General features: G+C 44.1%; 1 protein-coding gene across 1 annotated transcript in view; it reads right to left on the bottom strand.

The window, feature by feature from the left end:
- Positions 1-25,458, bottom strand: part of Asator (tau-tubulin kinase asator) — a 364,070-nt gene extending 338,612 nt beyond the window's left edge. The window contains exon 1 of the mRNA XM_050182415.3: positions 24,774-25,458. Within this exon, the coding sequence (XP_050038372.3) occupies positions 24,774-24,781 (8 nt within the window). The 5' untranslated portion in view covers positions 24,782-25,458. The remainder of the gene's footprint in view (positions 1-24,773) is intronic.
- Positions 25,459-26,106: the final 648 nt, after the last annotated feature.

Genomic DNA, 26,106 nt, shown 5'->3' with positions numbered 1-26,106 from the left:
ACCCGTACTGCCGAGCTTGTGTTCGGGGAGCTTGAGGCCTCCGGCGTGTAGTTCCACCGTGCGGTGGTCAAGAAGTCTTGAATATAATTGTAGCTCGTTACCCCCATGTTGAGTCTTGATACTTGTGCTAATATGGCTGAATGTTTGACTTGGTCGAATTCACTTTGTAAATCGAGACCCAGAATTACATTGCTGTCTTGTGTCTTGTTGTCTATGATTTCTTGTTTGAGTCGTAACATGGCATCTTGTGTGCTGAGTCTGCGCCGGAAGCCGATCATCGTGTCAGGATAGAGGCCTTCCTTCTCTAGGTATTCCTGCCACCGGTTGGCGACCACGTGCTCCAGCACCTTGCCCACGCAGGACGTCAGCGAGATGGGACGCAGGTTGTCAATGTCCAGTGGTTTGCCCGGTTTCGGAATCAGGATCGTTCTTGCCGTTTTACACTGTCGGGGGAGCTTGACCGAATGCCAGCATTCATTGAAGTAATGGGTTAGGGCCTCTATCGAAGCATCGTCCAGGTTGCGTAGCATCTTGTTTGTAACGACATCTGGGCCGGCTGCTGAACGGGGTGTTCAGCTCGTGCAGCGCTACCCGTACCTCTGATATGGTATTGTCTCGGTCGAGCCACGCGTTGGGCAGCCCCCCGTACGGCGGGTGGGTTTCCGTAGGCGTGTCTGGCAGATACTTGGCATCTGGCGGCGTTGAAGTCCCCTCCGATCAGCAACGTGTTGTCTCTGGCTTGGGTACTGGCTGTGTGTAGTAGGTTCTTGAATTTCTGTGTTTGGTGCTCGGGGTTACTGTAGATGTTGGCGATGAACAGGCTGCCTTTCCATTGTTTGCTTAGGATGATTTCGGTGAAGGCGTGAAGAAGTATTAGCCAACCAAAGAAAAGCACAGGCAAATATTATAAGCCTTGAGGAAAAAGTTGATAGACTCAAAGATGTGTGCAATAAGGTACAAGAATTTTAAAGTACTGTTAGAGATCGTGAGTGGACAATCAGAAACCAACAAGAAAGGATAACTGACTTAGAATACAGATCAAGGCGGAATAATGTCATAGTTTATGGTGTCAAGGAAAACGCGAAAGAAACACGTGACGATATAGAACTCAAATTGGTAAAAGACATTTTTTGAACCGCCTTGAGGTTGACGTGTCGTCAGTAGAGCGAATTCACAGGCTTGGGAAGAAGAAAGATCACCGGGATCAGCCAGTCATCATGAAGCTTTATAACTTCACTAAAAAGGTAGCTCTTTTCAAGAATTGCCATAAACTGAAAGGCTCGAAAATAAGCATTTCTGATGATTACTCGCCGAAAGCACTCAAAAAGCGAACACACCTCTGGGAAACGGCTAAGGCCGATAAAAGTCGAGGAGCCAAATTTAAGCTCGTGCATGATAATCTCTTGTGGACGGTGAAGCCTACTTGTGGGATGAAGAATCTGGCATGCGGGTAAAGATGCGCGGTAGCAAAAGAAACCCTTCGCTGAACCGTGGCTGACAAGAGAAGCAGCATGAAATACGTCTCGTGAACTTGAATGCCCAAAGCATTGTTGCTTGAGGGATTGGCTTCAAATGACCCTGACATAATAGCTATTACAGAAACATGGTTCAGAGTTGATATCGCGAGTGATGAAGTTCTTCCTTCTTCCGGTAATGTCTTGCGAAATGGCAGATTACCTAGAGGCGGGGGCGCGCGCTATTGTTAAAGAAACCACTAAAATACGAGCCCTTACCGTCATTTAAAGGGCGTGAAAACGCTTGGTGTCGATTATTTCTTGAAGATACCATATCGTTAGTGGGCGTCATCTATAGACCTCCTGGCAGCTCTGTGGAATTCTTTGAAAGCGTTGATAATTACCTAAGAACATTAAGTAAGAAAACGAGAATAACAATCAATGGTGACTTCAATTTGCATGGTGTAGATTGGGAGGCAAGAATCCCAAGTTCCACTGACAGGATTCATGCAGACAGTATGTTAGAAACAATGGCTAAGCTCGGTCTTATTCAGGTGGTCTCGTCTCCAACGCGAGTACGTGCGGCAAGTTTCACGACGTTGGACTCATTGTTTCTATCCGAGGGAACGTTTGATTATGAAATTGATGTGGAAGAAGGACTATCCGACTGCAAAGCAGTAATTGCGTCTCTTAAAGTCAGCAATAAAGTCTTAATGAAGAAATCGGCTAGTAAAATTTTTGATTTTTTTTTTCGAGCCGACGACCGCTCTCGACCGCTTGGAAATTGGTGTCGATGAAATGCCCCATCATGAAGACGTAAATGGGCTTTGGTGTCATTTCCCGGGAGTCGTAAATGATTGCTTGCTCAAATGTGTTACCGACAAAACAAAAAGGATAGATAGGCTAAACGCATGGATTACACGAGATATTATTCATCTAAAACGGCGACTGCGCCATGCACGTCAGAGAATTCAGAGACGCGAAAGCAGTCAGTAACCTCAGTGTGCAAGTGCGTAGCGAGTTAAAAAAAGCTAAAAGCTTTTTCTTTTCGAATACGTTGACTAAATATATGCAAGAATCGTCTCAGAAATTTTGGAGGTACATGTCAAGCAGTAGAGACACAATCGAAGCCGTTCCTGTAGATGGTATGTCGTGTTCTGAGCCCTCCCTCCTTGCTGAAGCGTTTAAGAAGTACTTCTGGTCTGTATTCACTTCAAAGAATGATAGTACTGTCGTAAAGCACTCGGACATGAATCTTTCTAGCAACAATATTGTTATCACCAAAGACGGTATAATTGCTGCCTTGCTAAAACTAGACGACAAAAAGTCACCGGGCCCGGATAAGATTGCAAACGCTTTTCTTAAACGTTATTCTGAGTGGGTGGCATGCTTTCTCGAAAACCTTGTTTCGTTATCGCTTCATAGCGGTATTATACCTACTGACTGTCTGATGGCAAGGGTAAAACCAATTTTTAAATCTGAAAGCAAGTTGCCATTGGGAATTATCTCCTGATTTCTATTACGTGCACAATATGCAAGGTCCTGGAACACATATTTGCTAAGGAGTTAGTTCAGTACATAGAAAAAAATAATCTTTTCTGTTTGAAATTATCCACAGCTTTACTGAGGCAGTCAACTCGAAAGCGCAAGTTGACGTAATTTCGATTGATATGTCAAAGGCATTCGATAAGGTCTTTCACAGCAAGCTGATCAGGAAGCTTTATCACTTTGGGGTCAACGAGCAAATCATTAATTGGCTTCAAGCGTACTTGACATATAGGCTGCAATTTGTTGAAATTAATGGCCAACACTCCCAACGTTTACCCGTTTCTTCTGGTCTACCGCAAGGGTCTGTGTTGGGGCCGATATTATTATTGATTTACAATAATGATATAGCCTGGCATATAGATACTAGTGTTGAGGTTCGTTTGTTTGCGGACGATTGTATATTGTACTGCCCAGTGAAATGAATAGATGATAAAAAATTACTGAATAAATCCTTGGAAGGAGTCCGCCATTGGTGCTCGAAACGGAATATGGAAATTAATTTTGAAAAGACCGCGTGTGTGACTGTCTAGAACAAGAAAATTCCACTTTGTTTTAATTACTTTGTAGGCAACAATGAAATAGCCCGCACTACAAAACTAAAGTATCTTGTTGTCACTATCTGAAATAACCTCAATTGGAAGGATCATGTAAATAACAGATGTGGATCTGCTCAGGTGAAACTTGGATTTTTGAAAAGAAAATTGGGGCATGCAACGCCTGCAGTTAAACTTAAGGCATATGCAGCTATTGTACGCCCTTCTTTGGAATATGGTAGTGTTATATGGGATCCCCACTAGCAATATCAGATTAACCAACTTGAACGCATTCAGAGACTTGCAGTACGATTTATATATTCAGCGTATCGCAAAATACAGTCCGTAACCACATTGCTCACTAAGGCAAATTTATCGACACTGGCAGCACACAGAAAAATGGCACGACTGACGTTTTTGTACCAGCTCTCTACTAATAAATATAACTTAGATCAGTCGCGCTATTTGTTACAACCTGGCAGGGTCTCTCCCCATGTGAATCGCCCTTACGTTTTTATGCCTAACAATGCCACAATTGATGTTTTTAAAGGGACACTAAAGTGAAGAATGATTTCTTCTGCATCAGTAAATTACCGTTATACAACACCAAAAACACCACTCTTACAACGATAAGACGTTTGGTAAGCCAGAAAAAGCGCAAGAACGAAATACGGGTGGCGACGCCTACTTAAGTTCCCGCACCTGGGGGCTGTGACGTCGTGGATTTCGATGGCATCTTCTAGGGCCTACTAACTATATATAGCGGTACAGATTGACTACATTGTGTTCTAAAGGAACCAAGTACTAAACATGGCAAGTTTTGGGAACCCTTACTCAGCCAACGCAGCCCGAATCCGAAAACATACTTTGGAATCCCTGACGTCACGCTGACGTACCGGCGCTGGGGTTACGGCGCGAAATTCAAATACTGATACTTGGACCTTCGTTTTCTCATCTAATAATCAAACTATTTTTTTGAAATGACGGCCTGCAGGGTTCTCAAACAAGGCTTCATTAGTCCAAACTGATTTATTGTTTCGCTTTAGTGTCCCTTTAAATATTCTCCCCTTGTTAAGACAATTGAAGACTGAAATGCCCTTGTTGTATATATTTTTGATGGCACAAAATCTGTGCAAACATTTAAACGAAAGGTGTAAATGTACCTCTCGTGATGTATCTATTTTGTTTCATTGCTTGATGTGTTGACAAAATGTGTCAATCCTCTCACCCTGTACCAGCCCGAAAAGGGCTAACAGTATTCGAAATAAATAAATAAAATAAATTAAAAAATGCTGAAAGCTTCGAGTATCACTGATCGCATCCGATTCATCAGCAGCAGGAACCTATACTATGTCTACCACAGGGCGTCAAGTCTCTTTCAGCACACTCTCGGCTTATTTATTATTATACATTATATTGTATTTAGCACATGTTGTTGCTTTTAATTGACGCCGACTACTTCTTTTTTCATAGGGATTAAAAAAAACGAATAAATCGTAACAAAATTGTGAGATCATAACGACACTAATTCCGGTAACTAATAGCGGTAAGTACTCTAATGTGCCACTATAACTGAAACGCAACTTCATATCATAAAAACACAAAGTTCGGTCACGTAATTAGACTAATGCCGCACTAAAACAAAAGTCAACTCAGTAAAACAGCAACACGGAGTCCTGTAACATATGTGCAATTAAGTAAACGCAAAGTCCGGTCACCTAATTAGCTAGACTAAAATAAGGGCGCATAAGAAATAACGCATTAAAGCCTCATGAAGTTACAAAAAACCAGGCATCAGATTGGCCAAAGTCTGGTGAAAGAAAAACATGGAATACGCTATCACATTTAAACACTCCATTCAATATTTTCGAGAATATCACTCGCTTCTAGTTATCTTCGAAGGGCCAGTAACGCTCGTCTGCTATGAGTATGTTGGCCAGGCACCTAAGATCTTCCTGAGGATAAAGATCCTGCGATTTAAGGCCACCAAATCAATTACTAAGCGTTGTCTGTGTGTGCTGTGTCGCGGACATTTTAGTAGAAGATGCTTTCCATCTTCATCAGCGGGGCCACAAGTGCATTCCGCACTATCAGCTGTTGAAAATGTATGTAGGAAGTGTTTTTTGCACGTGGTGCTGAGACGCAGACGGTGAATCAGCGTTTCAAAGGCTCTGGTTATATTTAGCGCTGACGGGATCTGAAATTGAAGCCATGGGTCAATGCGAAAGAAATCGGAATATTTCGTGTTCTGATCAAACCATGTTACTTTGCAACCACGGGCTGATATCTGTCTTCGTATGCGACGCAATTCGCCTTATGTTTGATCGAGACCACGTGTGGTGTTATTAACATGCGATTGTCCAACTGCCTTATCTGTTGCAACTTTCACAGGGATATTGGAGTGGCCAGGTATCCACAATGGAACGTTACTGTTCGATTTTATTCACTTGATTTTGTGAGTTCCATAAGTATCTCGTTAACTAACCCATATGTTTTGTGAATTGCTGATGTCACTGTGAAGTGAAGAAAAAGCTGCCTAGGAGTCACAAAAGATTACGCATTGTTCCCCTTTTGCATTGACTTTATGTAGCGTAGCAAATACAATATTGCAACAAGCCCTGCTGTTGTTGATAACGTCGCGTGAGATAGTTTAAATGTTTGTATTCTGGACTGAAAAAGGCAGCTGTAGAAGAATTTGTTCGGCAGGAACCATCTGTATACGCTTGAATATAGCCAGGGTATTGAACGTATATTTGGTATAACGTCAGTTGTGCTGCTAGAATAAGCATATCTCGTTTGCAAATAATTACCTCAACGGAAAGTTTCATTTTTGGAGCTACAAGTAGCCATGGAGGGAAGAGATATCTGAGAACAAAAATTAGTGATGTGGTAGTAGATTTTCTGCACATGAATCACCGAATTGATGCTCGCCTTGTTTCTCTCAATTAGTGCACATGCTAGGGGGTGCCTTTTGTGCTGCACTGAAACACGAAAGTATTGTCGACAGGCTTCAGCGATCCCCATAACAGGAAATGGAGGATGACGTGCCTGTGCAATTACTAAGGAACTGCCTAAGCATTCCTCGAGCAACCTCAAGCAACCTCTTGCTCGAGCAACTTCAGATGAACAGCGGATTCCGTGCAGAATAGGTGAGGAATATGCTATCTTTTGCTTTATAAGTGCATTATGTACATTTAGTAAGGATGAAACCGACCCTTTCCATGTCGTGCCTGCTATGTGGCGAAGAACATTTATTAATGAGTTTATTGTTCGAGGATTTCTATGGGAGAATGCCAATAAAATTGCCTGTCTAGTATAACCCCCAGAAATGTGTGTTCTTTCACGATGTCTAAACGTTGTCCCTCAAGGCACAGCTGAAAATCATTTAGATGTCTTCTGCGGAAAGGGAACCCAGCCGTCTTATATTAAGGCAGTTCCATTCCTATTTTCTTTAGGAATTTGTCCACAATGTCTAGGCGTTCCTGCAAAATTGATTGAACATGGCTGGTACTTGAACCAGAGGCCTAAATGCAAGCATGATCCGCATATATAGAATGGTGTAGTGCAAGTGGAAATCTCCGCGGTAAATTCGCAATCACACAATTTAAGAGAAACGCTCTTAAAACACTGCCTGTTAGGACTCCTTTAATAATATATTGAGACGAACTATTTCCATCACTTCTTTGAATAAATATTCAAGAAATTGTATATCCACCGTAGAGTCCTTCCAGAAACTCCCAGTTCTAGCAGGCTACATAGAATATGAGCATGGCTGACTGTGTCGAAGGCTCGTTTCATTTCTAAAAAAGCGCTATTGTGACCTTTCCCCTAGAATGTTCGTGCTCAACATACGTAACGATATCCAAAATTCCATTCATCGTGCATCATCGTCATCATCATCATCGTCATCATCATCAGCCTGGTTACGTCCGCTGGAGGGCAAAGGCCTCTCCCATACTTCTCCAACTACCCCGGTCATGTACTAATTGTGCCCATGTTGTCCCTGCAAACTTCTTAATCTCATCCGCCCACCTAACTTTCTGCCGCCTCCTGCTACGCTTCCCTTCCCTTGGAATCCAGTGCGTAACCCTTAAGGACCTTCGGTTATCGTCCCTCCTCATTACATGTCCTGGCCATGCCCATTTATTTTTCCTGATTTCAACTAAGATGACATTATCTTGCGTTTGTTCCCTCACCCAATCTGCTATTTTTATGCCTTAACGTTACACCTATAATTCTTCTTTCCATAGCTCGTTGCGTTGTCCTCAATTTAAGTAGAACCCTTTTCGTAAGCCTCCAGGTTTCTGCCCCGTACGTGAGTACTGGTAAGACACAGCTGTTGTACACTTTTCTCTAGAGGGATAATGGCAACCTGCTGCTCATGATCTGAGAATGCCTGCCAAACGCACCCCAGCCCATTCTTATTATTCTGATTATTTCAGTCTCATGATCCCTATCCGCGGTCACTACCTGTCCTAAGTAGATGTATTCCCTTACCACTTCCAGTGACTCGCTATCTATCGTAAACTGCTGTTGTCTTCCGAGACTGTTAAACATTACTTTAGTTTTCTGCAGATTAATTTTTAGACCCATCCTTCTGCTTTGCCTCTCCAGGTCAGTGAGCATGCATTGCAATTGGTCCCCTGAGTTACTAAGCAAGGCAATATCATCAGCGAATCGCAAGTTACTAAGGTATTCTCCATTAACTCTTGTCGCCAATTCTTCCCAATCCAGGTCTCTGAATACCTCCTGTAAATACGTTGTGAATAGCATTCGAGAGATCGTATTTCCCTGCCTGACACCTTTCTTTATTGGGATTTTGTTGCTTTCCTTATGGAGGACGACGGTTGCTGTGGAGCCGCTATATATGTATGTTTCAGTATTTTTACATACGGCTCGTCTACACCCTGATTCCGTAATGCCTCCATGACTAGTGAGGTTTCGAATGAATCAAACGCTTTCTCGTAATCAAAGCAAGCTATACATAAGCGTTGGTTATTTTCCGCACATTTCTCTATCGCCCGATTGATAGTGTGAATATGGTGTATTGTTGAGCAGCCTTTACGGAATCCTGCCTGGTGCTTTTGCTGACAGAAGTCTAACGTGTTCCTGATTCTATGTGCGATTACCTTAGTAAACACTTTGTAGGCAACGGACAGTAAGGTGATCGGTCAATAATTGTTCAAGTGCATCGTGGTGGATCGCCGCCTTCGAAATCTTGTCATGTGATGAGGGAAGCGCATCTGTTTTCTCACACCACCATTGCAACCTTGTGTCAATCATTTTCTCATTGACCTTGCATAAACAGCTCGTCAGACTCACAGGGCAAAAAGATTCGAAAGAAAAAGGCGTTTTACCAGGCTTCCATGTAGGTATCACAGGGGCCGTTTTCCATGAGTCAGGGACACACCGTTTTTTTCCACAAGTCATTGAGTAAGGCTGAAAGTGCAAATCGACCTTTAGGTCCCATGTTTTCTAACATACCACATGTAACGAAATCTGGACCTGTAGCAGTCTTTGTCTTACAAGGCAGTAGCCCACATTTTAGCTCGAACACAGAGAATTTGTAGTCTAATTGTACATGCTGCGACTGAAAACACGCAAGAACTTTTTTGTTTTGCCATTTGAGCCGAAAATTAAAACTCAGCACTATTAATAGATAGGCTTGTTCTAGTTATAATTTTGCAGACTTCCTCAGCAATCACTAATCCTGAAGTACCCTTGGCTATTGCGAAACCACGATATGGTTGTGTTTGAACAACAGGGTCTCCTAATGCACGAATAGTCATCCATAATCGTGGAACAGCTGTCAGGGGAGACAACGTATTGCAAAATTCACGCCTACTTTTTCCCCCGAATTTTCGCAGTCATCTCCTAATGACTGAGTGGATTTGCTGTGAACTTCTATATGGTTCTATATTTCCACTCCGGCGATAAGCTCTGTCTGCTCTTCTTCTTACAGCCCTCAAATGTTCGTATTCTCCAGCAACTGATGTGCACTCGTCATGAATGGGCACTTGTTTTGTACACATATTCATTGTGTCTTGTATCGCTGATGTGGGTTTTTCTACGTCAGCTTCACAATCCACTCGACTGGATAATTGTTGACGAAGGAACTGCCAGTGTGTTATATCCACGCATCTTCGTTTCGCGGTAGTTTTTAAACGCAGATGCGATATAGGAATTGGAAAGTGATCGCTTCCGCGAGTTTCTGGATTTGTTCTCCACCCAGCATCGGTAACAAGATCATTAGAGCACAGTGTCACGTCTATTGAACTGGCGTAGCTATATCCCCGCATAAATGTGACAGATCAATCATTCAATACTGAAAGATTGCATCTTTTCGCGGCGCATTGAACGATATTCCCGCGAGCATCACAGTTATTACTTCCCCATGTTACCATGTGTGCGTTGAAGTCCCCACATATGATAATGTTTGACTCTGTGATGCGAAAAAATATTTACCAAATTATCAATCGTAATACGTCTCGATGCTCCCAGGTATATGCTTACGTCTGTTACACATAGTTTTGCGAGATATATTTTACAGGCTACATATTAAGGAAAATCTGAAGTGCTTGCTTGGATGACGTGAGACGGCAAATCTTTTCGAACGCAGAGCATTGTTCTACTGTTTCCAGCTGGACGAAACGATTTATATATGTAATTAGCAAAGCGGAAATCACCACGTACTCCTGCCTCTTATATGCACAGTACAGGGAAGCTGTATTGTGCAACTAACTTGTGAAAATCTGCAGATTTTGATCGAAGGCAATTAGCATTCCACTGAAATATCGCGACATTTTCGTACGACTATTCATGATCGCCATCCGGTAGCACTGATGTGGACAGCTGGCTCATTAATGGCTCCATAGACAACAGTGCCTTTACCTCTGGAAGCTATTCGCCTGAGGTAGAGCTGGGACAATTGCTTGAGCTGCAGCAAACAGCATGGGTAGAATCATCAGTCCAACACCGAGTGGGGCAGTGTTATCCTTGAATGTCGAGGTTCCAGTCGCTGCCCGGGGCGATCGCTGATGGGTGTTCTGGGAAGCTCGCTGAGGTGGTGCTAGGTTATGCCACTGATATTGTTGTGGTGCGTGGCCTTCAGTAGCCGTAGCAGAATAATGACTCCGGTGTCTCTGAGGCCCTTGCGCCTCTTGTTGCTTTAATGCCGACGATGGTTCTTTTGATCTTTATTCAGTTGATGTAAACTGGCGATTATTCACTGCACTCACTGCATCCAGATTCGGAAGTGACTCCTTGTGTTTGCTTCATGTTTGCGTAGCATGGATGCGGCATTGTTCTGAGGACATCCTAAGAAAGAAGCCGTATGATTACCCGCACAATCTGCACATTTAGGCTCTCTCACAGATTTTCATTCAGCATGCTCATGGTTTTTAGAGCAGATTTTACATCGACGTGTCCCACGACAGTTTTTTGCCAGGTGTCCAAACCTCTGACAGTTATAACACCTCAAGACAGGACCAAGGTATTCTTCTACCGGGTGGCTGGTGAAGCTCAAGTGGATTCTCTGAGGCATTGGCTTATCATGTCTGAAGGAAAGGATTACACTGTGCAAAGAGCGCGATTCCATTCCACCATCCTCTAGGCGGTAGTATCTTGCTTGTCGGCGGACTGATGTTACTCCAAAATCTTTCGAAAACTCGAGCAGTTGCCCTTCAGTGTACGGAAGTGGCACGTGACGAATACTTCTGACATTGCGAGTGTACGGGGGCGGAATGTAGGGCTGAACTCTTAGTCCTGCGACTTCGTGCAGTAAAAGCAGGTTTTTCACAGATGCCAATGAGGTAACGCTCACTTAAAAACTGCCGTCGCTGTTCACTCGGAATGTTCAAACTTGTTCCTGTGACGCCTAGACGATTTCTGATGCAGTACGTTGCAGCATCTATTTGCCGCATTAACAACATTATCTATGCGTTAGATGGCTTACTTACTTACCGAATATCTCTCGATGAAATCGCCCGATTAACCCCATCCAATGCATGCTAAATTTCTTCCGCCTCACTTACACTTGACGGAAATAGCGCTAACACAGACAAGAAAGAAAAGAATAAGCTGTGTTCACACGCCTTGTGTTAACCTATCTTAATTTGTTAGCCCTCTGTTATGTCTAGTACGAACGTATACTAATTTGCTGATGTTTTCCTGCTACTCATCCTTCTCAAAACATAGCTTGTTCAGTAGTCGACATGTCATGAGTTGATTTCTAGCAAAGCGACTATCGAAATAGTGCTCGTATAATTTAGTGCCGGGTAGCTGAATGCTGCATACCGCATCCCACCCAAGAAATGTTAACACAGACAAACCTACACACTCCTCCCGCCGCGGTGTTAGTCTGCTAGGGTCCTCAGGCTCAATGGTGCTACACTTCTTACGACACGGGTCATTTCATCACTACACAGTGTGAGTTACCTGCTTTACGGAAATTTGTCTCTGGTATGCTTTCACTTCATCGCCTGCAAGTTGGGAAAGGAGAGAAAGAAGCAACAGCGCTGAGAGCCAGATGTGCAATGAAGGCCCGCTACTGAGCAGGTTCTTCTGAATGAACAGAAGAACCTGCTCACCAAGTGCTTCAACGAAACTTACTGCTTTTGTTCACCAGGCTTCCTTAAAGAATTTTAGTTAAGGGGCTGCTTATGTACTTCACTTCAACGCACTGATGCCATTATTGGAGCTTCGTTCAGTTCGGTGAGGGTTTATCCACGCTGACTTGGGAGCAATGCAGGGTGCCGGTAATGCCGCGCAGTGGTGCGGAAAACACTGTTAAGATATATTTTTCTGTTTGCTTTATTGCTCAGTAAAATATATAGAAAATCAGCTGACTAACTTTTAAGATGCAAAAAGCATTATTAGGCTGGCAAATTGATGCAAGAAAATGCACTATTTGGGGACAGGGACAGTTACCAAAAACAAAGATCACACATTATGGTTCCAACTTGGCTTGCACTCAGCAGTACCGTTCACTGCCGAAGCATCTTAAAGGAGCACTGACACAAAAATTTCAAGTCGAGATAACATGCGAGATCAATTTAGTTGGTCACACACACATCGTCTATAAAATATCAGCGGCGAATATCGCTTAGAACATACTTAAAATCAATTTTAAAGTACGTGCGCGCAGCCAACCGCAAAACAGAGCACCTCGCGACATTGACATCAACCGGGATTGTAAATAGCCAAGAAAACGCTACGTCATGTGGCTACGTCACGAATTTTCGTTAGCTGCCATGCGGCTTACATGTGCTCTTCTCCTCTGTTGTTGCTTGTTCTAGCTGTTGTACTTGTAGTGGGACGCTCTCCGTGTCGCTGCAACTGCAGTTTTTGTCGTGTCCATCGGGATATTTCCCACACTATCAGCTTGACTGCGCTGCCACAAGGTTCAACGCCGATTTGTTGTGTCTTACCATTGATTGTGGCTGATGCGAGGGTTTTGTTGAGGTTCGTCCTCGCCATCGCCGGCCGCAATATCTGAGTCGCTTGGCCACGTCTAAAGCGCGATACACATGGTGCGATTTTCCGTGCGATCTGTAGTACGGCGCGTCGTGTGCGACTTGCCGCATGCGGCGATTCGGGACACATGGTACGAATGAGCGAGCGGCGGGTAGCTCCGCCCAGAACCGGCGCCCCTGCGTGGAAGTTCGGAATGCTGCGTAACTTCGAACAGAAAGTGAAAGCAACCGTATTTGCACAGCTATCTTGTTTGAAACAAACGATGACAATATAAACACGTCTATGCGAGCACTGTAGACGTGTTTTCGCAAGGCCGCGCGTTAGCAGTATCGGATCCGTTGACAGCCGCCGATGGCCAGGAGCCGGCAGGCATAACTCGCTGGGCCATCGAATCCGACACCGGTTGCGCTTGTGACACGATCGCTTGCAGCTCGTATAACGAAGCGCCTATGTTAGTCGGCACAACGTGTACACAGTAATGTCACGCTTAAATTGCAGCACATTTGATTTCATTGGCGCCGACAGAAACGAACGAGCATGCCAAGCGAGCTTGCGATCGCTGGGAGACGATGTAGGCCTAGCTCGCCGGCCGTCTATCCGGGGCCGAGGGTGCTTGCGATGCGTCCGCAGCTCGTAATAAAGCGCCTAAATTCGCAGCACAATCAATGTCTGAACATTTATGTTTCTCTTAAGTGAAAATACGGTTAGGTTTGCCGGTGCCGTTAGTAGCGATAAGTAAACAGGCCAGTCAGGCGAGCCGCTTCGTGTACAGACGATTGCTGGCGCGTCTGCGCTTACCGTGTCCGAGTAGAAATCACGCCAACGATTTACTATTTCGCACAACGTTTTATAACTCGCACTCTTTCGAGGTCATTTTATTCTAGAAGTTATTTCGAGTCAGAAACAAATTGTAGCCCATTTATATGCCGCCGTCAGCGGCGAAAGAGGCCCGCGTTTCGACCAGGGAGAGAAAAAAAACCAGTCGGAGCTAGGGTGGCTCACCCTATCGGAGCGGTGAGGTGCCCGCTCGCCGGCCGCACCCCGCCGGGTCTACCACGTGGCCATGACGTTCACGCTTCCGGCGCTGTCATTGGCTGCGGTCGTCCGACCGATGCGGCAGTCGCACGACAATATTCAGCAAGTTGGTCGCGCACGCTGGCTGCGCGTCAGAGCAAACGTCATGGCTTTTTGCGAACACGTGACCACTTTGTTTACATTCCCGTTGGTCCCGTCTTGTTGCTCTCTGGAACCGAAACTTCAACTGGTCGCTACAAAAAAGACTGCAAATAATTACCTGTCGCGCTCTGAAGTAAATGAGGTTTCGTGCCGTGATTATTGGGTCATTAACTACTTATTAAAGCAGAAAAAACCACGTGGATTTTTTTGGTGTCAGTACTCCTTTAATCTGTGTGAGCTGACCCGTTGCGCAATGTACCTAAGTAGGGACTTCTCTGGTTAAAAATGGATAAAAAAGAAGTAATGACGCTCGTTCATGGTTTCTTAGTACTTAAAAGGCTGTAAATGCTATCAGCGAAAATACATTGCTAGGTTCTCCCACAATATTCCACTGTACGTGCTCTCTTGCCTCTGGAGAACAAAAGATAGTTCTATTGAGGGGCCCACAATTATTATTCAAATGTATCTCACACGGCTGTGTTACTATATTACGTGACGAAGTCAAAATGTATCTCACGTAGCTATATGTGTAACTATAATACGTAACGAAGCATTGTTGATTGGAAAGCGGCTGCCCGTCAGTGGCAGCGCGTTTTTTACACTCTGGCTTTTCGGCACCATTAACGACAAAACACCGCTGTGGTTGCTTAGTGGCTATGATGTTTGGCTGCTAAGCACGAGATCGTGGGATAGAATCCCGGCCACGGCGCCCGCATTTCCATGGGGACGAAATGGCCAAACACCAGTGCACTTACATTTAGGTGCACGTTGAATGACCCCAGGTGGTCCAAATTTCTGGAGTCCTCCATTACGGCGTGCCTCCTAATCATATCGTGATTTCGGCACCTAAAACCCCATAGTCTAATTTAATTAATTAATGATAATTGCTTAGTAAGTGCTGCCAGCATTATCAATCCTTCGTTAGGTTCATAATCCGCAATACAAGCAGAAATTTTAATTTTTTGCAGAACACATGAGAGCCAATGTCGCCTCAACTGCCGTGTCGGTACACGGGAGCTCCAAATACCCACAATGAAACAAAGCCTCTCACTGGTAACGGAGCAATAACTGCAGCACGCCTGATCAAGACCCAATGGGTACGAGAAGGGAAGAAGAGGTGTTGCAATTGCGTGGTACTACAGCGAATCAACCGCGGCTCAGGCGGCTGGGCATGAATGGTTCCAATGCGGTGTAAGAACACAATCTTGACGTCGTTGAAGAACAACTTTGGCAAGCGAAACCGAAGGACGTGTGGGAAAATGCACCACGGCACCACTGGCCAGTCTAAACAAAACTAATAAGTGTCTCGGCGGTTCTCGATGTCTTTCGGAGGCGTTATGTAGCTTGCTAGGGCATGACGCTGTATACATGCTGAGAGAAATATGCTTTCGTCGAGATGTCACGGACGTGTGCAAACTCGATCGGTTAACGCATGCATACTTTTCAGGGCAGGACAGTGGCGCACTCGCATGTTGTAGTCAAGAATAGGTGCATTTTGCGGCGTTAATCTTCATCGTCGAAGGGCGAAAATGCAGTCTCATAAAATTGGAAACCGAGTGATAAAGCGGTGACTCGGACGAGTTCGCACTGCTTCACCTTTACGTGAAACAGTGCGTAAGAAACGAGCACGGACAGGCACACACCACAAGTGCTATGTGCTGTGTGTCTCTTGTTCCAACTGCCCTCGTTTTGGCGTGTTGTTTTATTTCAAGTTGGAAAATAGTGTGTTTCAAGCTCCTTCGAAGTTATAAATAATTAACTAAGCATTACGATATATTTATTGACAATGGATAGAGGGTCCACTACTTTCGCAGAACACGAAAGGTGGCCACAGTTGCCGTGCCGGTGCGTGGCAGCAGCGACGTGCCGACGGTGGACGAAAAGTGGCAATGAATCACCGTTTTAAATGTCGAAATTATTTCGGGGTTGAACCTTCTTCAGCTGCAGTGAAACTACATGATGAATTCGAGGCTTTCTCCCTAAGAGATAGTACAATTTCTTTGAACTATCCAAGACATCCTTGGCTTTGCGTTCATTGGCATAATTAGGTATCGGTGTGATGACATTAAGATGATATCTCCGTAGGCTATGTTAGCTCTTTTCATGCTTTCTTCGGGTGCTTAAAATAGCAAAAACACTTAAATTCTGACATTTTCAAGATTTGCCGTTGTTACTAGCAACGTTTTACAGACTTGACAGCACGTGTTTTGCTGTTACGCTGATATTGGACGCACTTCCATTTCTTATTGGAATATGGTGCGTCCTCACGCTATTACAGTGGGTACGTCAACATGGTTGTCTTCTTTAATACGGGTGATGAAGCAGTGTCGCTGTTGCATTCACCCGCAATAAGAGTATTGATCTTAACCCTGCTAACAACTTTAGGCAGCCATAAATAAAAACGTAGACCACATTAGAATGTTGTGCGTAGGAGGATGACACACCTAGTACTTACATCCAGCTTGCGTGAGCGAAAATTCGCGTCACCAAATGGCTGTCAATTATTAAACTTGTAATCATACATGGTTGCATACTGAAAGGCGACAGCAGTAGATGAATGCAGCCTCAGCATGGCTCCAGTGAAGATGAGAAGAGAGACAAAGTGGTGTCGATCACTAGTCAAGTGCCACCATAGTCGCGCTTGGACTATCATTGGCAGTATGCCCTGTAAATCTCTTTGCTTTGTGTTTCAGCTACGCGTAACATAATTGGTGGAGGCGCGGCGTACTTATCCTTCTAACATCCAAATCAATATCTCACCTGGTACGTGAGATCTTCATTGAGGAAAGTAAGAATGAATACCTGATGAACCTGATGTCATATGAATGAACCTGATGTCATATGAACAGAAAAGGACGGAATAACAAGGGATGACGAATATTAGTAGGCACCGACCAAAAAAAGAAAAGTCAAATGACTTTTCGGCTCCCGTGGCGGAGCCAAAGCGTCATTCCATTTATTTTTTTTTGTCGGTGCCATCTAATTTTCGTCATGTACCATCCCGACCAGACGGGATTCCGTCAGACCCTTGACTAAAACCCTTGACTAAAACGAGGAATGAGCACAGTGTATGCCACTAAATACAGTCTACTTATGGTGTCTTCCTCCTTTTCTTTTTTGGTGTTACTTTACTCCTCATTGTTAAGTGTTGTCAGAAGTTAAAACACCGTTTTCTGATAAACAAAGCGCGTTGGGTAGTTGTTCTGTTAAATTATTTTCTTGGTTTCTATTGAGCGTGCGCTCTTTGGCTAGACATGGTTGCGACGTCACCGTCTGCGAAGCGGGCATTTCTTTTCCCGCCATTCGAAGATCAACATGAAACAAGCTGGTAATATCCTCACGTTACGACCCGGCACTTCTGAACGGCTACATATCGTATTGCGAGAATTTTATAACGCATTAGCAATTCATTATTCATCCTTGATTTATTTTACATGTTTTTTTAAAATTAGTAACACGAGGCTAATGCGGCCCTAAAAGCGTGCACGCGAGCTTGACTGCGATAAACTAGCGTCCGGACCTAATCTCGTAATCTTCTCTCTCGTTTTAAGCAAGCTTCTTTTATGATGAAATTGCATCGAAAATGGGCAATGCAGAGTGCGTATGTGAGCATTGCTTTGGTGTTGCAGCAAAAGCCGCGACAGACACTAAAGGAAGCAAAGTACCACGTTGAAAGTGTGAAAAAGGCCCTTCTTGCTGTTTTATCTCAATATGTGTATACTTATCCTTGTGGCTTTCATGTTGACACTTGTTTGTTTTATGTCAAAGCAGTCGTACATGCCGGTAGTTTTGTGCTGTTCAGAAAGCAACTGTTGCCGCTAGACACAGCTTCATTCTCGTTTATGGATATCATTTGTCTAAGACATTTCAATTTTTTAACGTTTAAAAATTTGTTTGAGTTTGTTTCTATACGTACTAACGTGATGGCTGTAATCTTCGAAGAGCACAAAATCGATCGTGCGCTTACAAATCCCCCTGCGAACTTCAACGGTATCGTGGTCTCATGTCAACTATCAGATAAAAGATAAAATCAGAACTCAAGATAAAAACGAAGCATGCGAAGCATAATTATTTCAATTAAACATTACGTAACCTCATGAAAGACTACCATAATCAGTTTTGTAGCTTCTTTCGCGCACGCCTAGCAACTACACAACATCGCCCAAGTGTGAAAAATAAGCACTCGTTAATAAATATAGGAAACGTTTTTACTCGGTCATTGCTAAACATAACGCCATACTTCCCTTTCTACCGTCGAATTCATTTTCCTGTAATGACCCGACAAAAATGAACGACTTAGGATTATCTAATCGCTTACTTGCGCTCCTCGCGAAGAAAGCAAATGGTGCCGACACCTCGAATGAATTCTTGAAGTGATACGCCTCATTGAATACTAAATATCTCGGACTTATTTATTCCAAGACAGTTTTGATGCAATACTTACGGGGAGATTGGGAAATTGTTGAAAATGTACCGATTCATGTGTCAGGGTATACAAAGACACGATCTAACCAGAAGCGCATTTCATTTACCAGCTCATCATGTAAGATTCTGTAACAGATCCGTTTGAAACATTCAACTGCATTTCTAAAAAAAAATTCTTAGTACCTGTCTAACATGGCTCTAGAAGAGGTCTATCGGCAATCACTCAGGTAACAGAAGCAGTGCACGACGTTTCTTGAATTATTAAAAACCGCAATTAAACCAACCTTATTTTATTTGGTTTCACTAAAGCGTTTGATTGGGCATGTCGTACTAAACTAATTGCGAAAATTACGGCTATGATTGGAGATGGACTTATCACCGCATGGCCAAGAATTTTTCTGTTACACGAGCCCCAATTCCTCGTCATCAAAGAGATGCTGCCTGGTCCTGGGCCCGTTACATCAGACGTGCCGCAGTGCTCAGTAATTGGACCACTGTTATTTCTTCATTTTTATAAATGAGTGCAAAATATTAAACGAGTGCAAATAACTGTAAGTGCAAAATTAAACTGTTAGCAGATGTCTGCATAATATACCTGGAAATAAGTAATTACGAGGACCACGTTTTGCTCAACAAAGCACTAGCAAAAATAACTGAATGATGTCATAATGACGGATGACGTTTAACTGAAATAAGGCAGTTTGCATGAGAGTAACGGCGAGAAGGTGTACTTCATATTCTTCCTACACCCTTATTGGCATCCCCATAACTACAGTTAAACACTACAAATACCTTGGTTTAGCAGTAGACCTTAACTGTGCACCACATACAAACAGCATCGCATCCTGCGCATAAGGAAAACTGTTCTTTCTTAAAGGGCGTCTATGGCTCACACCCACTAACATTTAGCTTGCACTAAATTTGTCAGACGCGTACTTGAATATGCTAATGTCGCATGGTTACCTTACGCTTAAGTTAACATACCTAAACTAGACAATATAAAAAAAAGCAGTTTGGTTTCGTATCACAAAATAAAGGAGCAATGATTCACCTGGTCATCTCCTAACGCTGTCAGCATTTGCGATATTGGCGCTTCGAGCAAAACGAACTCCCCTAAAATTCCTACACCAAGTAATACACAGCGGATTGAAAATGAATGCCTCAGCTTACGTTTCGTTTTCGACATTCCGCATAGCTCCTCATGCATACATCCATGCAGTTCTGCTGTAATAACGATGTGTTTAAATTTTCCTTTGTCCCCCGTGTTGTTCGCCAGTGGAACAATTTATCTGCGTCGATAAGTAACAAGGTATTGTACCATTATTTTATTAAATTATTACACTATGTAATAAATCATCTGCAAATTTTTTCATATATATTCATATCAATTTCAACTTATATTATCTATAGCCAAATGACTGTGTTGTGTACCTCTTTTCTCTTTGCAAAATTGTCAAATTTCGTACTAACTAGTAACAGGTCTACTGAACATGTTGTTCGGTACTTCTCACTTACATGTGGACACAATTACTGGTGTAAATGTGTACATTTAACGGGCTTGTTATACCTGCACCTATTCAGATATACTTATACATATATGTACATACTTCTTTGGTCATTGTATAAATACGACAGCATTCAATCATATGTTTGCCTGCTATGGTCCCGAAATAAGACTAACACTAGATAAATAAATAAATAAATAAATATATATATATATATATATATATATATATATATATATATATATATAGATATATATTTATTAGATATGACAAGTGCTCGAGTTATTGTCGTCATCATAATTAACCTCAGCGGCCACTTCAAAAAAGCTGCAAAGCTATATGTTACTTCAAACCTCGCCGCCTAGTATGTGACGCAATGTACGAACGAAACACACCCTTAATGGCGAATTTCTTCGAATGATTAGCGTGTCGCGAAATTGATTGTAATTGTCGTAACGTACGACCATTTTTGTTTATCTAGAAACCGTCGCTCTTAACCCAGCATTATTCCTTTCGCTTAATACATAAAGTATAATATCACTTACTCCCACTTTCTACGAATACACACTGTTGTCGTGTTATTGCTCCCTGACCTGCACACCTTGTAAACTTATTAAGCACGTACTGTATTCAAACACTGTATCTTGTCTAGACGACCACTCGTTTTTCTTTATCAATTAGCACGAATTTATACGGCGCGTCTCCCACGAAACAATACCGAATTTACCACTGACCTGTTTTTATTTATTTTAATTATTACATATTGCAGACTAATCTGGTTCAAGCAGGACCGGAAGTGCAACCGAAATGTTTGTATTTGAAAATAAACATTAGAGCATTCAAGGAAAGAACACAAGAAACATGATCACCTATTCACGCAGGGGGGCGGGGGGAGATGCAAATGAGAGAAAGGCAGGGAGGTTAACCAGACTTAAAACGTCCGGTTTGCTACCATGCACTAGGGGAACAGAAAAGGGGAAGTAAAGACGGACAGAAGAGCGTGACAAAAATAAAAGCGTGATAAAAAAAAATATGAGAAGGGGCGAAATGGGGTCCTTATAGTCTTTCTAATGGGCCACTGTTACGTAGAAAAGCGAACAAAGCCTTGACCGACTTTTGCTGCGACGACAGTTCACGTCGGCATTCCAAAACTGACTGTTTTGAAAGTGGCCTGTCATCAAGGCGTGCCAACGCGGTCGCTAGTGACAGCCGGTGCGCGCTGTATTGAGGACAGTGGCAAAGCACGTGTTCGATAGTCTCCTCGCCGCCGCAGTGTCTGCAAGCCGCGCTGTCGTCCATACCGACTCGGAAGGCGAAGGGGTCATAAGTTTCTGTTAGGCTACTCCAGTGGCATACGAAACGGGGAAGGAAAGGAAAACTTGAAAATATTGCTTTCAGCACGTTGCCTCGCAAATACAGAAGACGTGTAGAGCAGAAAGAAAAATGCGAAGTGAGGTCCACCATCTTTGTTGTTGCTGCCCCACTTTTAGTCCCCTTGTGCGTAATGTAGGCCTGTTTCCTGTAGCTCTCCCCGTAACAATATTAGTCCTCGAAAAGCAACAGTTCAGAGTGTTTGGTGAAGTCGCGTAGGTATTGTACACAATGTAGAAAGGAAATGTGCCTGATTATTAGCCATTCTACCGTTTAGAGGTAAGCTCAAAAAGTTGAAACGACATAATTCTTCTTGACTCAAGTAGTTCAATGTTGTTGGCAATTGATCAGTTCATTGACTCTTGTTTGTACGCTGACATAATTTATGCTAAGTTCGATTGTGTTGCTCTTCGTTGTCTGATCGGGAAACCTTCAGCCTTTCATGTCCTCACATTTACCCGAAATTAACGTATTCCCACTAATCACCCGCCACACACTATCATTGATTACCACCAGCGAGGAAGTAGTTTTATCACGAGTTGTGTTTTATCAGGTGTACCTCAAGGCTTTGTGCTTGAACCTTTTTTCATTTTATTCGTCATTGATTATCTTTCTTATAGCGTCTCTTCGCAGATGCGACCGTTCTCCGACGATTGCGTCTTGCATTGGCGTATATCCGCACACACTGACTAAACAATACTTCAGGACGACTTAAACAAAATAGAAAATTAGTGTTCCCTTTGGTTAAATACCCCTAACATCTCTGAATGCAAGTGCATGTGTGCTTCCCGCAATCGTCAAATTATTCACGGCCAGTACCGTCTTAATTCTACAGCTCTCACGCAAGTTGACTCTTACCGTTACCCCGCCGTCACAATCTCTAATCAACTCAAATGGTCAGTACGCATTTAGAAGCTTGTGAACGACTGCTGAAAGTGACTTTTCCTTCCCACAAGATCGATTTCTCTGTCTCCTGCTTGAGTACGCTAGCTTGCCTATGAAACTTCCATGTGGACCAAACATGAATATGACTCCGCTAGTTGCAATCCTCACCAGACTTAATTTATTAACTCAATGGAAACAGTCCAATATCACGTGGTAGGTCTTGTCACATCGAACTATGACTGACTTGCAACCATACAAATGTTAAATCGTCGTTTAATACTCCTACTCTAACACGTCGTCGAAAGATTGCGCCAAGTTTCTCTTTTGCATAAATTAAACAACTTCCCGCACTTCAGCACTTCAGGAGCGCACGTTAACTTCTGTCCAAACGCACTTCCATCCGCTTCTCTACCAGCCCAAACATTCAACGTTTGCACCAATGCCTTCAGCAAATAGTTCTTACGTACTGCTGTTGAACATTGGAATGCGCTACCAGAGGCTATGGGGAACGAGAGTGTTCCTATTAAATTGAAGAACTTACCGTATTCCTATTTCAGACTTTATTCCACAATCACTGTGTTCTCACTGCGCTTTATGGTAACTAGATGCACTAGAAGACTTCCGTGATATCTGCACTGTTCATGAATTTTCGATGGACTTTTGCCTAGATGGTTCGCTACCCTCCCCCTTTATATAGTACATCGAAAGAGGTCTTTAAGGGGTAGATCAATGATGATGATGGTGATGTTTCCCGTGGATTGCTGTGCTCGTTGTCAAAGAACCATCTACCTGAAGTATGCCGGCAATATGTACAGCTCTCGTAAAGGGCTACATTGTTTCATTGCGCTGTGACACCGTCAAGCACAGCAAAACAAGGCGAAATGGCGCAAATAGAGCCATCAAACTGCAACAAATGGGGCAACGTCACTGGCTTGTTTTCCAGCTTTTTTCCGTTGGCGTATGCATTTCTATTCATCTCATCATTTTAGAATAATTCCGTGACTCAAGGCAGAATATCTCGTACTTTCGGCATGGCTTTTATGCTTCATCTACCTTCGTGAGCTTTACTGTCGCGAGATGAGTGTGAAGTTGATTTGATTATTATTGAAAACAATAACGAAAGCGTCCCGGTGTATTATATTGAATAACGTTGGAGGGCGCTTTGGTAAAGCCATTTGCAACACAGAGCAATATGCGAAAGATTGGATTCCGACACTGGCACGAAAGCCTTAAGACACAGCACTAAGGACTTGAGAAGTATGTGTGCTATTCGAGCCTTCAAATGAAACGACACATGCAGCTGTGTCTCGCTGTCAGACAAAGCCGATATGACCATGAAACAAACACACAGCGATTTCGACAAACCGCAATTTATGGCTGCCACCTAGTAGAGACTCCTAGAAAACTTTCGAGGGAACCCTCTACTAGTGTCTACGGGGCTACAAACGTGGACGTCCAGTCAGATGATGGGTAGTACATGAACTTGCCTAAGCTTCGTGCTTCTGACGCTAAACGGCTTCGTGACATTCAAAACTGTTTTCGAAGTGGAGTATTGTGCTATAAACGCCACGATTCTCAGTAATTATGCATGTGCAGAATGTTCTGTGGTCGTCTGCATCTGTAAGAATAGAATTGCTGCGATACGTAAGCCATTAAGTGCAGGCAAAGCACCGTAAATAAGACCATAAAGCGTTTGAAGCTTCTACTACAAGTATCAGACAAACTCATGTTATAACATTTCCATGGAAGCTGGGTGATCGCAGCACCACGGTTCCCTTTGGTAATTTTAGTAAGAAACATCGTGCCCTCAGTAACCTACTGCTTTTTTTATCACGGCAGTATGTTGCTACGTAACAGTATGTCGTCAATGAATCGCATCTGAGCAGCTTGAACACTTGGTCGATTCACACAACGAAGATACGCCCTGTGGTTCCGCAGCAAAATGTTCTTCAAAATACGAACAGTTTATAATCAGGGCGAGGACATTGTGCGTGCGAATTTAGAAAAATAAAAGAAGATACTGGCATCAATCAAGCCTAAAAATGCGTGCTAGTTATATACCATCCATTGCAGCAGCTTATTAAGCATGGTTGGTGGGTAAATTTGTCCAAGCTCCACTGCAAACTCGATTAGATGAATTCAGGAAGTCAGGTAAGAAAGAGAACTCTGATTAAAGTGACCACCCCAAGTGGGAAATTCAGGGCTCCATGCCACGGACGGGCTGACTGCTAGAACACTTCTCAAGCACGGACCTAATTTGTTCGAGCCCTAGTGTCACCTCGTTTGCGTTAAACATTTCAAGGAGCGTTGCATTGAATGTCACGATGGGTACTTCCCCCCAATATTCATCACAAGCATCAGGTATTATATAGAGGAAGAAAATAAACGAAGCTATTACTCACAGTTTCATTCTGTCCTGCGGCTGGGACGTGGTGGGCAAATCCTGCTCTTGGCCCGGGCTGAGGCACTGGGCATGCCTGGAGCGCCAGGGCGCCTCCGACGGTCGCACGGGCAGGGCTGGGCACTGGTGGCGCCGCACCCACGGAGTAGCCACACACGGAATAGCCACGAGGCCCGACGACGAACGCACTTGCCAGGTTGACGACCACACACTCTGTGGAATCACTTTCTTTCCTAGCAACTTGATCAACCCAGAATAACGCAGATTTTTTGAACGGGGATGGTCAGACAGCTCCTACAACGTCCTCGATGTGACAGGAGGCCATGTGGAGTTAAAGTGATGAAGATCTCCGTGCTTTTCACTGCCTCAATGAAACCCAAGAGTGACGTTGCAGTGATGTGCAGTGGCAAGCTCGTTTCAGGATGACGCAATAGCCAAGGGGCTTATCTATGCAAATACTGGGTTTTCTGCTGTACTTCGTGATCTGACAACTTTAGCTGAAGATTTCTATTCAAGGCGAATAAAGGGATTGCCAACGAAGTGACGCTCTTAAAAAAATCACGTTCCTTATCGACAACAATTTCTTGACTCGGTGTCCACCCTACGGAAACAATTTGGCTAGTGACGCATTTGCAGGACGACGGGCACTGGGAGACGAGGAAACCAAAAATCGACACGACCGTAGCCAAGTCACACTAGGGCGGTTAGGGAAAGATGTTGGTCTGCTCTGCGGGGGAACACCTTCGTGCGCAGTGGGGTGACGAGCCGTCTGCCAGCATACCGGCAGCCTAGAGACAAGTGCCGCATGCGTGGGCTTCGCTGAGCCAGAATACCGAGGCACTACAGGTGAGACGAGGCGGGAGGCGTTGCGGCGAAACGATAGTGAAATGTTTGCAGGGCGACTCCACTGGTTGTTGCTGCGGAGTCAGGGGGCAGTTCGACGTGTACCTTCGGCTGCGGCACTGGTTCGTCACGTGAGCAGCTCTCCGTGCTTCTCGGCAGGTGGCAGCCCTCGTTCTGGCCGAGGAGGTAGCGCGTGCACAAGGGGAGGGTTGAGCGGAGTTCGCTCGCGGCTCTCAGGCAGGGTCGACGACTGGCGGACGCTGCGGCGGCGAGCCAGGAGCGGGCCTCGAGCCACGGGCGGGCCCCGTCAGCTGACTTTTTGCACACGCTGCCCCGAACGCGCAAAACGGATGGCCGCCCGCCACATTGGCTGCTGGAGAGGCGGCGGCGCGGGGGGTAAGGCGAGGGAGTCTAGAAGAAAGCGGCACGGGTCTAAAAATGGCCGCAGGATCGGAACGGTGCCGTGGGCTCCCTTTCGGACCGGCTGGTAA

The sequence above is a fragment of the Dermacentor andersoni genome, chromosome 7 (genome assembly GCF_023375885.2).
Source record: "Dermacentor andersoni chromosome 7, qqDerAnde1_hic_scaffold, whole genome shotgun sequence".
Taxonomy (NCBI): Eukaryota; Metazoa; Arthropoda; class Arachnida; order Ixodida; family Ixodidae; genus Dermacentor; species Dermacentor andersoni.
The sequence above is the reverse complement of the archived record's forward strand: the minus strand, read 5'-3'. Positions and strand labels throughout refer to the sequence as shown.